The 16888-nt window shown below is 34.4% G+C and overlaps 1 protein-coding gene across 4 annotated transcripts in view; it reads right to left on the bottom strand.

The window, feature by feature from the left end:
- The window catches only part of l(2)k05819 (transmembrane protein 94-like protein l(2)k05819), a 55915-nt gene that overhangs the window by 8172 nt on the left and 30855 nt on the right, over positions 1–16888 (bottom strand). For 3 of the 4 annotated variants that reach the window (XM_074184587.1, XM_074184590.1, XM_074184597.1), the window contains 5 exons: positions 11000–11278; positions 7611–7819; positions 7158–7360; positions 2695–2906; positions 2385–2637 (listed from right to left, as the gene is read on the bottom strand). In XM_074184587.1, the coding sequence (XP_074040688.1) occupies positions 2385–2637; positions 2695–2906; positions 7158–7360; positions 7611–7819; positions 11000–11278 (1156 nt within the window). The remainder of the gene's footprint in view (positions 1–2384; positions 2638–2694; positions 2907–7157; positions 7361–7610; positions 7820–10999; positions 11279–16888) is intronic. The other variant, XM_023161952.2, reaches the window with a different exon arrangement.

Genomic DNA, 16888 nt, shown 5'->3' with positions numbered 1-16888 from the left:
TCCCGAGTAGAGAGGACTGGATTCTGTGGGAGAAGGAAATATTAAGAGCAGATAGTTGTTGGTTCACAGATGGATCAAAAACACCTTCCGGTTCTGGTGCAGGTGTTTTCAGTCGCAGACCCAGGACAGAGTTATCTACCTGCCTAGGAACTCATGCGACTGTATTTCGAGCGGAAATTTACGCTATTGAATTGTGTGCGGAGAGATTGAATAAATCCAACCTCACTCACAAGTCAATAAAAATATTCTCGGACAGTCAAGCGGCGTTGGAAGCTCTTGGCTTCCACCGAGCAATGTCTAAATTGGTAGCAAACTGCCAAAAAAGACTATCCTCGATAGGAAGACTAAACAGATTGTCTCTGATCTTGATTCCTGGCCATACTGGCCTAGAAGGCAATGAAGCTGCTGACTCTCTTGCAAAGGAGGATGCTGCAAGCGGCTTCATTGAACCAGAACCTGTCATTAGCATCGCTTTGGGCTTTGCCCAAACACCTGGATGGCAAGAAGAGTTATGGACTTCTGGCAGAAGGCGTTTATTCACCCTTCGAAACTTGATTCCAAACAGTTGTTGGACTACAGTAGGGATGAACTACGATGTCTAACAGGCCTTCTTACAGGTCACTGTCATTTGAATCATCACATGCAGAGACTTGGACTGTCGGAAGACAGTGTGTGTCGCCTCTGTCTGGAGCATATACTTTGTGCCTGCTCCGCTGGGGACCGAATCAGGTTCTTTGAGTTCGGCAGATCCGTACTCTCACCATCTGACCTGAAAGACCACTCACCATACAAACTAATCGGCTTCGTTAAGAAGCTGGGTTTATTTGGCCGAGTGTGAATAGGTGTGAGCCACAATAAACCCTTATGGGGTGCGGTGGAGGGTCGAATAGACCCACTCACTTTAGACCTACCTACTTACATTCTTTTGGGAAACGTTGTTTTTGACAGTAGCCCAAATGAGTAAAATGGGATTCAAATCCGGATTGTAGGGTAGAAGTCGCAAAACGTTATGTCCTTGTTCAAACAGAACCTCATCAAATTTGTATCAAATATTTTTATTTTATTTATCTTGATCAACTTAATGCTTTTTTCGTGCAGGCACTTCACCATGTCTGCCTTCCTAGAAATTTTGTTGGGTGCTGGATTAATTTGAATAACGTGGCATGGAGCATTATTGATCACGACTACCGAATTCACAAGTAAATTTGGGATTAACTTTTCTTGTAACCATCTACCATAATTTTTAGAATTCATTTCTGAACGATATTTGCCTGATGTGCCTGATTTAAATATAAGCCGACAATTAGGTATAAAGACCAAGTCACCTCCTGGCATGGACAATAATGAGTCTTGGTCCCTTCGCAATATTTTTAAATAACCCTTTGGTTGATTCATCCGTCCAGTTCTTGAAAGATGTATGTTCACTATGAAGGTATGTTTCACATCAAGAAACACAATACAATTTGTCGCTGTTGGCTACGAAAATAATAGATTTTTTGTAAATACTTGATCCTCAATGCTCTGATGTCCATTTTCTCTATTAAATTTTTCAAATTATTTTTAGTCCTTCACCATTTGAAACCTATTTTCTTTAAAATCCTACAAAGAGATGTTTTGGAAGCCACAATTCCCAAAACATCATTAATTTTGTGTTGTAACTTTTTTACCGTAATACAACACCCTTCGTCTTATGAAAGTTTTAAATAATACGTCTAATATTAAAATACTCATACTCGGGAACATGAGTTACTGGTGCTCTTCTAGGCCGCTTCTTTCTTGGAGTGGAAAATTTTACTTCTCAGTTATTTACAGAAATTAATTGCTCTCCTTCTTTAACCACTCTTTCAATGGTTCTTATTGATATACCTAATACAAAATAGAGATTTGTGTTGAAATGGTTATTTTTTGAATTTAGTTTAATGTTACCTGTAGCGAGAGATGTTCTATTTTTTACATTTGATAACATATCCGACTCACATTTAACACTTTGAAAATAATTGAACACTTCAAAAATTATTTCACGTGCCTGACTCTTGATGACTGGTTTTTTGTTAGGCGATGACATTGTTTTAGAAACAACACAAATTATTCAGACAATGCCAAAAGCATTGGAGGACAAGTAATGATACGCCTCTGGACAGAGCATTTGTATGTCTTGCAAGAGCTGTAGTAGGGGTTACATTGAAAATGAGTTTGCGCGCATAGGGGCGGGCTCGCCATCACGTTTGGTGCTTGCTGTATATAATTTGAAGTGTCCATCTAACTGATTTATGAGTCAGTTAAAATTTACTGATACTAAATGAATAGACTACTATGAAATTTGAGCCAAAGAAAACATTTTATTTTTTAGTTTGGGCAGAGACAGGGTATTGTGTCATACTTACCAAAATGCAATAAAATTAAAAAGCTGATAATCAGTCTAGATATCAAGAGAGTCCATTCATTTTCGTCCCATCCTCCCATTGAAACAGATTCGGTCAGTATGACAGGATTATAATAAAAGGCACACGTGCAGTTTCCAAGTACCACACAAATTTGATCACAGTGACTAGTCAGAATTGAGACATAAGAGACCAGGACCACCACTAAAGTTGTTAGAAACTTCGATCCATAACACCAAAGAATGAAAACTGCTACCTGAAATGAAAATCAGAATTTGTATTACATTCGGTAACATTTTCAAACATTACTTACATCCCAGTGAGGTACTGCTTGAATCTTCCCCTGGGGTTTTTTCATTATATCAGGATCTAGCGGCCTAAACATTAGAGTGATGCTTATCGTAGGTATAACTATACAAGAAAACCACAAGACTTGGCCTGTAGTGAGAAGTCCTGGTAACATTATTACTATTGATAATACTTGCATTAAACTCAAAGCAACACAGCAGCACAACCAAAACTGACCTAAAAATTCCATTTAGATTTCAAATAATGCTGCATTAGTTTTTTCAATATTAAGTACTAATCTAAAATTCACTAATGAGTTCTCAACATTATTTATCTTTTCAGAGTGGATTCAATATTGGTGCAGTTATAATTACTTAAAATTTTTGTTATCTGTTTAAAATGTGGCATTCTTAGACAAGTACTAATAGTAATAATGAGTGTGATAACAACGCAGACTTTTTCCAGTGTAGCGATGGTGAACAATGCGAAAAAGAGATACCAGTGAATTAGATTCGGATGCATTTGAATATTGAAACACAGAGAGTATGTTTCAATGTATATAAGAATCTACATCTTAAGTTTGGTTTTGAGAGAACCAAACTATTGCAATCAACATAAGATTTGACCGAAATTCTTTTCTCAACTGTACGTGAAATAGTCAAAAACAAACCTTATGAACGCAAGACACGATGTGATACAGGATTACCAAAACCTCTAGATGAAAAAACAATATACGACTGTAATAAAAGCAATGAGATTCCTACAACTGAAATCATAAGGATGAAATTGAATACTTCCGGCCAAAACATGAGCTGTTGTGACAAAACTCTTCAGAATTGGATAAAGAGGAAGATTGGCAGAAAAGGATTAAAAAAGCAATTTTAGTTGAAAAATACTATATGGAGATTGAACACTTCCATATTAATGGTGGAAATAAATTCATTATTGATTTAAATGACGATAGTGAAACAGAGAATATGGAAGAGGAATGAATTATTAGAAGCTTTCGCAGAAAGATAGTGAAGTGTTTTTGAAGCAATCAATTGTATATATATATATATATATATATATATATATATATATATATATATATATATATATATATATATATCACTCTGTTATTTGAATCTCTACTTTCCCACTCATCCATATAAACGAAATATTTATTATATATATTTTTATTTTATATATTTTATATATATATATATATTGTATTGTTATCATTTTCAATTGTATAAATTGTATAAAAATTGTATATTGATTTTGAGAATCCTATTGTTACAGTGCTTTTGTATAATATGATTATATTAAATTAAATATTGTAATAAATATTATTGTATATATATATATATATATATATATATATATATATATATATATATAAAATGATTATTGAATAACGAAATTAGTTAGCTTCCTAAGTATATTATTAAAGGAGAGCTGTTGGAAGGTAGGTTGCACTATATCGTTTACTTGAACTATACAAATTGGTTCTGGACAGTCGGCTGTAAAAAGTTTTTGTACTTCTAGTTCTAAAATGAAGCACACAGAAATTTATAAGAGATAACACCTCCATAGCATCCACATTGTTGTGCAGTAATTTATACAGAAAAATTATTCCAGCAAGTTTTCTGTGTAATTCAAGACTTTCAATATTGAATGTTATGGTAAGAGATTCATATGGAATACCTCTATCAGGATACCATAAGATTTGAAGTAAATAAACTTTAGGAAACAACGTTGAACTTTTTCAATCAATTGTATTATAGCAATTGTAGAATGAAGACCATAGAACAGAGCCATATTCTAATTTTGACCTGACGTAGGTTACATAAAGAGTAAATAGAGCAAATATGTTTGAAAAAGATCTACAATTGCGAACTATAAAGCCATAAACTCTCAATGCTTCACTTACTTTCGATCTAATGTGGTTAGAAAAAGCCAAATTTTGATAAAAATATACACCAAGATCTTTAATTGAGTTACTTCGTGACAGCGAAATGGTATCTACTCGATAATTGTACTCGATGACAGTACTACTATAGGACACTACTTTACATTTGGATGCATTGAGATATAGTTGTTAACTTCACACCAAGTCTGTATATTTTCTAACTGTCATTGCAATGTATTACAGTCTTCGATAGTTTTGACAGGTAAATATATTTTTAAATCATCTGCAAAAAATAACTTATTACAATCGACATAAATACTGAGGTTATTAATAAATAATAAGAATAGAAGTGGTCCGAGGTTCGACCCCTGAGGTACTCCAGATGAAGGATTGTAATAAAAAGAATCAAAAGAATCATAGCCATTATAAGATACAAACTGTTCGCGTTGAAGTGAGTAGGATTTAATGAAAAGTACTGCTGAATTATGGAAACAAAATTGGTGAAGTTTTTGTAGAAGGATCATGTGATCGTCGATCAAATGCTTTAGCAAAATCAGTATAAATCACATCAACTTGACCACAATTTTCAAAGACATCACTAACATTTAGGGTCAATACAGTTGAATTTGTTATTGTTACTAATTAAAAAGAAGATAAATCTCTGGTCACCAATCGGTGTTCATATTTCACATAATTGCTGAAATTTGGATTTTGAACTTACATTTGGACATGTGTTTGTGTTGTCTTTCACAAGATAATCCACAATTCTTTCATTGAATATTTGTTCTGAACTTAAAGCCACATACTTTAACCTATTGTTTTGACACATTCTTGTCAGGAGTTTTATATTAATAACTGATTTTTTCACGTTCATTGTCTCGTTCATCATTACTCTGAAACTTGTTTCTTTTCGTACCAACTTTTTCTGTGCCAAATCGTTCATTTGATACTCGTAGTGTGAATCAATTGATTTTCCGCAAAAAGCACTCAGATTTTCATTCTACTAATAAATTGGTTTCTGATAATTTATCTATCAATATCTGGTTTGTGAGGCTGTTATTTTGATGTTTCTTTATAGGAAGCTTTTCTGCTTCACAGCAAGTGACTCTGATATAACATATTCTCATACAATTCTTATTCTTATGGCACAAGATAAATGAAATATATTTCCGCATTTTACAAACTAGATTTTTTGACTCTTTACTATGGCATCATTTGAGCTGTTTTTCTGTGAAATTGTCCGGGCTAGAAATTGCTCGTTGAAAGGCACGACCTCGTTAATTCCTAGCCTGCCCAAGTTTCGAAGTTTGAGGGTGGTCGTTCGGCAGCCGGTTAATGGAGAAACAGAACACATTTGAAATATATTCGTCAGATTCCACAATATCTCATGAATTTACCATGCTCCAAACCCTTGTGCAGCAGAAGCAGAATCTGCATTAAGAGAGGAAACAAACTACTTCAAGTCAGTAAACGCTTATGCTCAGACAATGATTCGTCTAAACGAGACGACAAAGCCCTGCATGGTTGAATCTAAAGTATTGTTATGTACAACTGCCTTACAAATGCACTCATACAGAAAAGTTGCGACCGTCATTAAGATGGGAATCTTGCAGCTTGAATCTCTTTACTATGCTATCATAGAGGTTATTCCAGGAGACGGTCCATAGGTACCAATCCAGAGCTACACATTCCGCTTGGATAGCTACAGGTTACGGTCTCCTAGCTGGTAGATGCAGTTATGAACGGCATATCTTTCAAATGAGTCACAGGAGACCTATTTCCTAAGCTTAACTACCAGTTGTATACTGATTGCCAATCAGATTGGGGAATGTGTAACAAGGTCTATCAAACATGGAGCAGATTATTCTTCACAAGCAAATTCAAGCTCTGATAGCAGAGCAAATACTCAGTGTCTGCCTCGCCACAAACCGGATTAGGTTTACAGCTTTTGGCAGGGGCCCTTTCTTGCCAGCAGACCTGAAAAATCCCTCGCCAAATAAATTAAGTAGCTTCGTTAAAAAGCTGGATTCATTAGGTCAAGTTTGAATAGGTGTGATCCAGAATAAACCATCGCAGGTTGCAGAGGAAGGTCGATAGATCTACTCACTTTGGACCTACCTATCTATCCTGAGAAGAACCAAGGGACTCATCTAAGGTCTTTGACAGTATGTACGAGTAGTTACTTGTATTATTGTTCACGAAATAAATCTTTTCCTCGAAGGCAGGAGTTGAGCAAGTTTAGAGAGATATCACAAAAACCAACAAAGTTTCTCGACTCACATTTTACCATCAGGAGATACTGATGCCATTTCGAGGAGTGTGATGCAGTTCAGGTGTATGGAAGAAGTGTCTCATGTCGGATATCAAGTCTCAGGAACTTATGAATCATCGTGAAAGGGTTCGAGAAAGAGAGCAAGCTGAATGAACTAGTGAAACAAACTTAATGAAGGCAAAAACTGTTTTTACTACAGTCACAAGTGGCTTTCCTCTGAGAGTCTTCTCAGTAAATCTGATGTTTTCTAATTTTATGAATTTTGATGGTTTTGATAATTCTTAACTAGATTCAAAAGTAGTTATGGTTCAAATACACATACCAGAATTCCAAATTGCGGCGACAAAATGCCGAGCTTCCATTATCAAACGATACAGTGGAAAGGGTTCATCTCGTTTAAGTGATAATGCACATGGAATTGAATTCATTTCATATGAGAGATCTGTTGGTCCTAGACAGTCTACTGGCTTCTGGAAAACTTCTCTTTTTTGGCACACTTGTGGATATAGAGGTTGAATGGAAATACTACAACAAATTTAAATTTCCAAAAAGTAGCCCAATGTGATGCATTCATGTCATTAAATTATTTTTATTTGTTTCAAGATATAGGAATGGTTACTGGTACTGAGGCACTTTTTCAATTTTCTCAAAAAACTGATAAGTTCTATTGGAATATATTTTTATTTGGAATGAATTTGAGAGTGTATTGAGTATATTTTTTTATTAAAACAATCATATAGCTATTGCAGATTGAAAAATATGGATTCAAAGTTACCTTGCATCAGCTGTCATGAATATTCCAGCATTATCACAATTTTCTGAGGAGCCCATGATGCAAACAATTTCTTTGTATTCCTGCATGATATTCAACATTTGTCTTGTTACATCCGGATTACAGTCAGTGAAAAGTGAAACAAGCAAGGGAACATTATCGATATGCTCGATATGTGGCCTTATTTTGTCAATACCTCTTGGTAACTTAGCCTGAAAATTCATTAATGAATTTATTAAACACTATTTCATTAGAAAAATTATGGTAAATTATTTGATCTAATTAGTTAATACACATACATATAGATATTACTATTAAAAGTTATTTTTCGGAATTGTTCGCCGTGGTCTGTAGGGTTTTCATGTCCTACGTTTCGTCTAGAACTGTGGTAGATGGTATCAAAGTCGATGAGACAACGGACGATGTTTTTAGTTGTTGAGTACTAGTACAACTAGATGACAACTTGAACACTTCGTCCATTACCTCATCGTTACTGTCTACCGCAGCTGCAGACGAGACTTCAGATAAGAAAACCCACAAATCACTGTCAATACATTGGGAAAAAAAATTCTACGCAGTTATCTCCGGTCGTGAAAATTGACAGTATTTGAATGTATAGAATAGTTTTTCTACATTATAAAATCTACTGGATTACTGACAAATACTCAACATGAGACCTTTCATATCGGCCAATAACTAAGGGGTGTGATTCTAGATCGCGGACCAAACTGGAACCAACATCAAGTCAGAATAAAAAAAACTGGAGGTGGCATTGATGTTGGCCAGACGCACTTAAAGAAAGACATGATGGCTGAACCTGGATGTGATGAATTGACTATACCCAAAGGTGGTTGTTAAATCCTCGACAACATAGGCATTTTTGCAGCTAATAATAAACTAGGCAGACTTTATTGTTTGGGAATTACAGTAGAAATGAGAACCATACCAACAGCAACATTGGAGACACTTTTGATTCTATCCTCAATACATCTTGGGAGGAAATATCGAAAAAATGATCATCAAAAGTGTTCATAGGCAACATAACATCAAAGCACACTTTCAACACAAACTTCTTGGTAGAAGTCACAAATCGTGAAGAGTTCATCTGAGTCATCTTGAGAACATGATTTATAGACAAGTCTACAACCAAAAATGGGACGGAGCAGGAGTATACAATGTCAGTAGGAATCTAAATTATATTTACCTGCTTGGTCGAAACACATCCACCTTTTAGACAGTAGTGTATGTAATCTTGAATTATCAACTACAAGTAATCAATATATTAATTCAATACCTCAACAAAAAGAATGGATCAATATTCTATCAATCAGGCAAGTTGCATGTGGGGCAGCATGTCTGTCTGTCCCAGATCTGATAATGCCTTAAAGAATTGAAGGAACTCGTGGATAGGAATAGATTGACTCTATACTGAAAGGTAGGACATTCACAAATCACGGGTAACGAAAGAACTGATAAATTATACTGATCAATTATACCTTTTTTGGGAAAAATCGTTGAAATTATCGTTAAAGAGCGACTAATACTATATCTGAATAAACATAATATTCTACATGAACATCGATTTGGATTCATCAGAAATAAATCCACCATCGACGCAGTGCTTGAAGTCATCCAACAGGTGATTAGAAACGTAGAAAATGGAGACCATACGGTTCTAACATTGTGGAATCTGAGCAAAGCTTTTGACTGTGTAAACCATCATTTACTAATAAAGAAACTTGAATTTCATGGTATCAGAGGATCAGCTTTAAAATTACTCCAGTCTTCTCTCATCTAGAAAGCAGGCAGTATACATAAATGGTAACTTATCAGATAAAAGGTCTATGAATAATGGAATACCTCAGGGATCCATCTTGGGTCCATTCCTTTTTGTAATCGATATAAATGATTTATTCTATTACCTTTTACCCACTTCAGTAATCTGCTTTGCCGACGACACCACAATGTTACAGTCAAATTCTGATATCTCAAATTTACTTGTAAATGCCAAAGAAACCGAAGACAAAACAGAATACTGGTTTACATCCAACAAACTGAAACTTAACAGGGAAAAAACTCAGAAAATAACTATATCTTCTAATACCAGGGTAACAATCAAAGCTGAAGTTAAATTAATAGGTATAATTATAGATGAGTTACTTCGATGGGAATCACATATTGATCTCTGTAAAAAACTCTCGACACAGTTGTTTCTACTTCACCAGTTGAAAAAAGCATTGAGCCATGAAACACTTCTCATTTCGAATCATTCACTTTCTCATCTAGTTATGTAATCACAGCTTTTCGCATGCAGAAAAAAACCATGATTATTATAGCTGGAACTCCATTCGACGCACACTGCCAACCACTTTTTAGAAAATTCAGAATAATGTTGATTTTCTACTCACTGTTAGAAATGCATAAAAACAAAATACTACTCTCCAAACACTCAGATCATCATAATTATGAAACTAGAAATGCGGAACAACTCAGACAGCCAAGATTTAGACTTGAAATGTCATTACGAAATTCCCTGGACATTAAATTATTTAACAAACTTCCATATAATGTGATTGTTTTTATTCTGTACATGATTTCATGCAAAGTACATATTCAGACTAAATAATAATAATAATAAATTTTTTTAATTTATACTGGCGAGTTTAGCTTACGCTACTCTTCCACTCAACCAGTATTTTGTACATTTACAAATTGATACATATATATATATATATATATATATATATATATATATATATATATATATATATAGAGTTACAACAAAAAAAAATAAACGAAAATTATTGATAGATGAATTGTCTTACAGATTGTTGTGATCACTGTTTATCGAATATGATCTTCCTAATTTTCTTTTTGAACGATACACATGGTTGTGGTATTATATATTTATGATATATATTGAAAGTGGTAGCAGCCTGATATGTGAATGATTTTTCATAAAAAACAGTGAAATGTTTGGGTATGGTAAGGGTGGTAACTGTCCTAAGGTATCTCTTATGAACTTGATGACGTGGAGTAAGCTTTTTCATTAAATCATCTGGTATTTTATTATGAAATAATTTGAAGAGGAAATAAACTTGATGCAACTCTCGTCTATTATGCATTTTCAGCCATCCGATGTCATTAATATGAGGTGTCACATTTTCCCTATATTTGATATTACAGATGAACCGAGTACACGCGTTTTGGACTCTCTGTATTCTAGAGCGGGCTAGATAATCAAGACATGGGCCATAAACAATATCACAATAGTTAAATATCGATAATGTAAGTGAATCACATAATGTGATTTTAATTTTTTTATTAAGGTAATGCCTATTGGAATATAATTTTCTCAGTATTGAATAAGAGTGTCCTATAAGATTACTTACATGTTTTATAAATTTGAAATTGTGATCAATTATCAAACCTAAAATTTTTATCGAATCACTAAATATCACCAACTTATCATCAACTTGTAAAGATATATTGTCTATGGCTCTCTGACGATCTTTATCACTTCCAAATATTATGGCTGTTGATTTGGTAGGATTGATAGTGAGTGAATGATCCTTGGATATTTTAATAAATTTTTTTATATCTTCATCACTAAAAAATAATTTCACTAGTTCGGACTTCCATTGTCTACTATATAAAATGATTTTAAATCCCTGAAACAAGTAAAAAAGAATAATTAAAAAAGAATAGTTGAAAATAACAATTATATTAAGCAACAATAATGGTTCCAAGTACAACATTAGAACCTGTTTCAGATCCGGTAACACTATCCGTAGCAGCCTCACGAAAACCAGGCCCCCAACGCGGACTGCGATTCCAAGAATTGCATTTACCGGATACCCTGTGAGTGCGGAAAATCCTATATTGGTGAAACTAAGAGGCCATTGAATGTTCGCATTGCCGAGCACAAGAAGCACAAACAGCGAGGAGAAACCAGCAAATCAGGAATAGCAGACCATTTTTGGACCCATCAACACAACATCGAGTGGTCCCAAGCTGAGATCTTGCACAGAGAGGAACATTGGTTCAGGAGAAAATTTAAAGAAGCCGCATACATGTTGTCCAACAACGTATTCAGCCAGGCCAGCGTAGATATACGAAACATATGGAAACCCATCATCAAACGAAAAATGACCAACTCCCGCCAAAACGGTCATCTCTCACGGAATCAGTGAAGCGGAAAATGGAAAGTAGAGAAAGTGAAAGTATTTCAACGGCCTATAAAATAGTCATCTCTCGGAGGAATCAGTCCAATTGTAGATACCAACAATCGAAACGTCGTGAACTAACGTGACTTGGAATCTCTACACTTTTTTATTTTTATTATTTTCTTTTTTCATTCCTTTAATTTTTATTTATTCAATTATTATATTTTTACTTGTAGGTTATTTCACTATCATTTCATTTCAGGTTTATTGTTGCTTAATATAATTTTTATTTTCAACTTTTCTTTTTTAATTATTCTTTTTTATTTGTTTCAGGGATTTCAAATCATTTTATATAGTAGACAATGGAAGTCCGAACTAGTGAAATTCATCACGAAACATTGTCAATCACCTTCAAACAAACTAAAAAATAAGTTTGTGTCATCTGCATATGTTTGTATTTGACATTTTTTCAAGACCTTAGAGAAATCTGAAGTGTATATAGTGAAGAGCTCTATATAGTATAGAGCTAATACTGATCCCTGGGATGTGCCATGAGCTACCCCAAGTTCAGACGATTTTATGTCTTCCATGACAACACGTTGAGTTCTATCATTTAGAAAGGATTCAATGAATGAGCACGACATATTATCAAAGCCAAAGTATTTCATTTTGGTGCACATTAAATGATGATTCATTGTATCAAAGGCCTTGCTGTAATCGATGGATAATAAAAATTGTGTTTTACGTTTATCTAGATTATTTATAATTTCATCAGTTATTCCCAAGAGTGCAGTAGTAGTACTATGACCTGGCCTAAATCCATGTTGATGTGGTGGTAGTATTTTATTTTCATTCACATAATTATACATTTGTTCATGAACTGCTTTTTCAAGAATTTTTGAAATTGATGGTAATATGTTGATTGGTCTGATATCTGAAAATGTTTTTGGCTTAGAAATTTTATTAATCGGAAAAATTTGTGATTTTTTCCATGAGAAGGGGTAAATACCATTTGTTAAACATTTATTTACCATAAAAGTGATTATCGGAATCAAGTAAGGTGTACATAGTTTGATCATTTTTATGGAGATTCCATCAGAACCAGTGGCATTTGATTTGATATTGTTTATTATTGAGAAAGTTTGCTCATCTGTTAGTGGTATAAATTTAAAGCATATGTTTTCGTTAAAACTATTTGTCTTATAGTGATCTAATATTTTTTTAGAGGGCTTATTCACAATGTTTTCAACTGATTTTATGAAATGCTGATTAATTTTATCTGGCAGTTTTAGATTTTCTGGTATAGAACTATACTTTTTGTTACTGACAATATCAAAAAGATGAAGAGTATTCCACAACTGTTTGGAATCAAGTTGTTTATGAATAAAGTTAAGATACCCTTTTTTTTCTCTCCTTATTGCTGTTGTTACCATATTTCTCAAGTTCTTGAAATTATTCCAATCATTCCTATTTTTTATTCTTTTAAATTTTGCCATCGCATTATTTTTATTCCGAATCATCATTCGTAAAGGGTCTATAAGCCATGGTGATTTTGGTTTACTAATTTTTACTGTTTTTGTTGGTGCATGCACTTCAAATATGGAAATCATATATGTATTGAAAGTAGAGACGATTTCATTTATATCATTCATTAAATAAAGGTCATACCAGGGCATTTTTACTAAGTCTACAAAAAACTCATCATAATTGAAGTTTTTATATTCGCGATATGTTCTATAAAAGCATTTTTGTTTATGCTCCTCACATGTCAACTCCGTATATACCAAACAATGGTCAGATATTCCATCAGCATTTTTTGTGCAAGTATTACCTATCATATCAACATTACTCGATGATATTATGTCAATGAGGGTACTACTGATATTACTTATTCTTGTTGGTTCGTTATTTAGTACTGTTAGGTTATAAGCTTCAAAAAAATTTTGGAGATCAGTAGGGTAGGTACACCATTTGTGGCCACTTTAAGCAAATCTGCAGTTGATGTCATGAAAAATATTCACTTAAATAGCAGCAGACTATTTTGATCCATCCAACCGGGCATTTTCATTATTGATTCAAGCTACTCGTTTGGAGATGAAATAGTGTGAATTTTCTTTATTGAATTTTTATCAGAATACTAACAGTTTCACCATTTGTGGCCACTTTGTTCCTAAACTGGCCCTTTTGGACACCATTTGTAGCCAGCAGGTACCTAATGATGCCATTCAACCACCATTAGTAGCCACCAATATTTATCACCAGATTTATTGATGTCAAGAGATTATGGTGGCACAAGTAAGCAAAAATTAAAGTTAAATGATATGTTCCACCATCTGAATAGTAGCTGAGAATGGAAACAACTTATTTATTTAACAAAAATTCATGTATTTGTTCATTTCCTTAACAGTGAAAATTCCTCGTGAACTCTTCTTAACAGGTGTTCCAATGTTTTCCATGACCTCTCTATTATGATACCAAATCTCGTCTTTTTGGCATGGCCATTTTCAGTCTGCTCCACTTCTCTCCATCGTGATAATCAATAATGAATTAAACTTCACTTGAGAAATTTTTCCTGGATAGTAATTTCCTTCAAACTGGACAACAACATATCTGTCGATAGATGCATTCAACTCTTGACAATTTACTGAATTTTCCGAAATTAGATTAGTAGCATCTTCCTCGTGTCTTTCCACAACATGTCTGTTGGAGTTCTCTTTTTCAGTCATATCACTTTCATTCCACTTAACAGAATTTTGGATAACATTTTCCAAATCCTCAGTGTTTTGATTTTCGTCGGCCTGGATTTTTTTCAGAGTTTTCGTTTCTTTCTTTTTCAAATGCTTAGCTTTTATAACGGCTTCTAACTCTTTCTTCCTGTAAACTTTCTTTTCTTGTCTCCGTAACTTCTCTTCATTCTTCTTTTCTTCTGCATATTGTTTGGACTCCGCTATCTGGATCCACTTCGATGAGGTAATGACACTTGGTAGATGCTCGCGATTTCTCTTTTTTTTTTATTCATTCAGATTCGTAGGATAAAATATCACTTCACTCAATATGTCCACCACTTTGCGTTTTGGCGTGGCAACAATACACGGAGATATACTCTCAGGGTGGAATTTAACATCCACAGATGCTGCTGCTAGTGTTTGTTCATCATTTGTAGAGATATTTGGATCAAGATTTGGATCATTGGGGCTAACATCTATGTCATGCTGTATTTTGTTAACAGTCGCGTCATTTTCTGAAAACGAATATCCTGATGGAGTACATGGACAGTCAGTTATCAATGTTCCATTCCCTACAGAACTGCTAGTCTTTGGAGTTTCTGAGATGACTTGTTTCATTTCACTGATTCTAATGTCAATGGGGGTTTCAACAACGTTCAATAAATCGGCGTTGAAATTTACATCTGCTTCGAATTCTGGAAAATCAAATTCAATTATATTGTCATCTATATGGGATTCTCCGTCTAGTGTCATGCTCCTATTGTTGTCAACTACAGAATCATCAATGTGGTCCACAGGCATATCCTCAGTAGGAGTAGGAGGAATAGCACTGAAATGTGAAGTAGCATTCATCGTACCGTCTTGTTTGAATGATTGCCAAATTTCAAATAAGGATTTGGTCAATTCTGTATATTGCGAATTTTTGAAACCAGTCAAGGTATGGGCATCTATTTTTGATTCCAAATATTCCAAGTGACTGGACGCTCTCTTCTTGATATTATTCATATTCCCATTATTTTGCTGAATTTGTTGAGGTCGTTCAATTCTTGTCGTACACTTCGAATAATCCACGTAATCTAGAGAAAAAGGAAATAAGCCATTTTTAATTGCTTCCTTGAAACCGATGTCATGCATTAAGTTTTGTAAGATATTGGGAATATCAAACTTTTTGATATCACGATCATTTTCAATTCTGAACATTCTTACTGCAGACTTCCACTTCGCCTCCAAAGGAAAAAAGAAACTCACATCTAAAGGTTGCAGTATGTGTGTTGTATTTGGATATAAACATACTAATATCACTTGCTTCTCCAGACAAAGTTTGCTCAAGGGCAAACTCAGGTGAGATGAGTGACCATCTAGGAAAACAATAACAGGAAGTTTTGCTTTGATTTCTTTTAGAAATGGTATGAACACATATGAGAAATATTCATAGAAGCAAGCTGAATTCATCCATCCTTTAGGAGATTTTCCGATACCCCAGTTTGGTGGGGCGGATTTAGCATTTTTTTCTAGCAACCTATCATATTTATACACAGTAAGAGGATTAGCAAATTCACCCAGAGCGTTAACTGCGAATAATGTGGTAATATTTTCCTTATCAGAGTTGGAAGACGTGTCATAAACAGGCAGGCCTTTTTCGGCCAGAACAAGATTACCCTTCGGGCACAAATAAACTGCTGTTTCGTCCATATTCCATAAACGGGCTGGGTCATCTAGAATGTTCTTATCATCTTCCAGTAATTCCAGGGTTTCTTTAAACCACTCTCTTATTTTATGTTCCGTTATCAGTGATCGTGCTCGATTGATGTACTCTGATAGTTTTTGAGATATTTCTGGGTGGCGCGACATGAATAAGTGGAACCACTTACGCCCAGGAATATTTTGGGTAAATGGAGTGGGTAAATGTGATTTTCCAACCAGATTTTTCACAGAGTAAAGGAGCCCTTCCTTTCCTATAGGAAAACCCATTTTTGAAATTTTTATTATCCATTCAACCAATTTATCTTCCACGTCTCTGCCTAAAACTGGGCTTCTTCCAACCTTTCCTGTACTGTCAGGAACCTGTCCACTCAATTTATTCCGTATTGTTGATCGTGGAACCCCATACAACTTACATGCAGTTGCCACTTTCATGCCATCACTTCTGACCGCTGCCAGTGCATTGGCAATTTGTGAGGGTTCATATTGAAAAAGTTTTTTTCTCTTCTGTTTTTTGGTTGTTTTTTAATTGTCCGTGTTGGAGTCATTATCTAGAAATAATTATTTTCATATATCATTCAGTAATTGAAAGTATAAAACTGTAATCCCTAATTTTCATGTTTATTTCAGTTAGTATTATAGAATGGCCAGAAATAGAATACATAGTTTCAATAGTCGCCACTCAGTG

This window comes from Leptinotarsa decemlineata, unplaced genomic scaffold, assembly GCF_025532065.1.
Source record: "Leptinotarsa decemlineata unplaced genomic scaffold, Ldec_3_MD MMD2_P_RNA_scaffold_2, whole genome shotgun sequence".
Classification (NCBI taxonomy): domain Eukaryota; kingdom Metazoa; phylum Arthropoda; class Insecta; order Coleoptera; family Chrysomelidae; genus Leptinotarsa; species Leptinotarsa decemlineata.
Note: the sequence above shows the minus strand (reverse complement) of the source record. Positions and strands in the feature narration are given on the sequence as shown.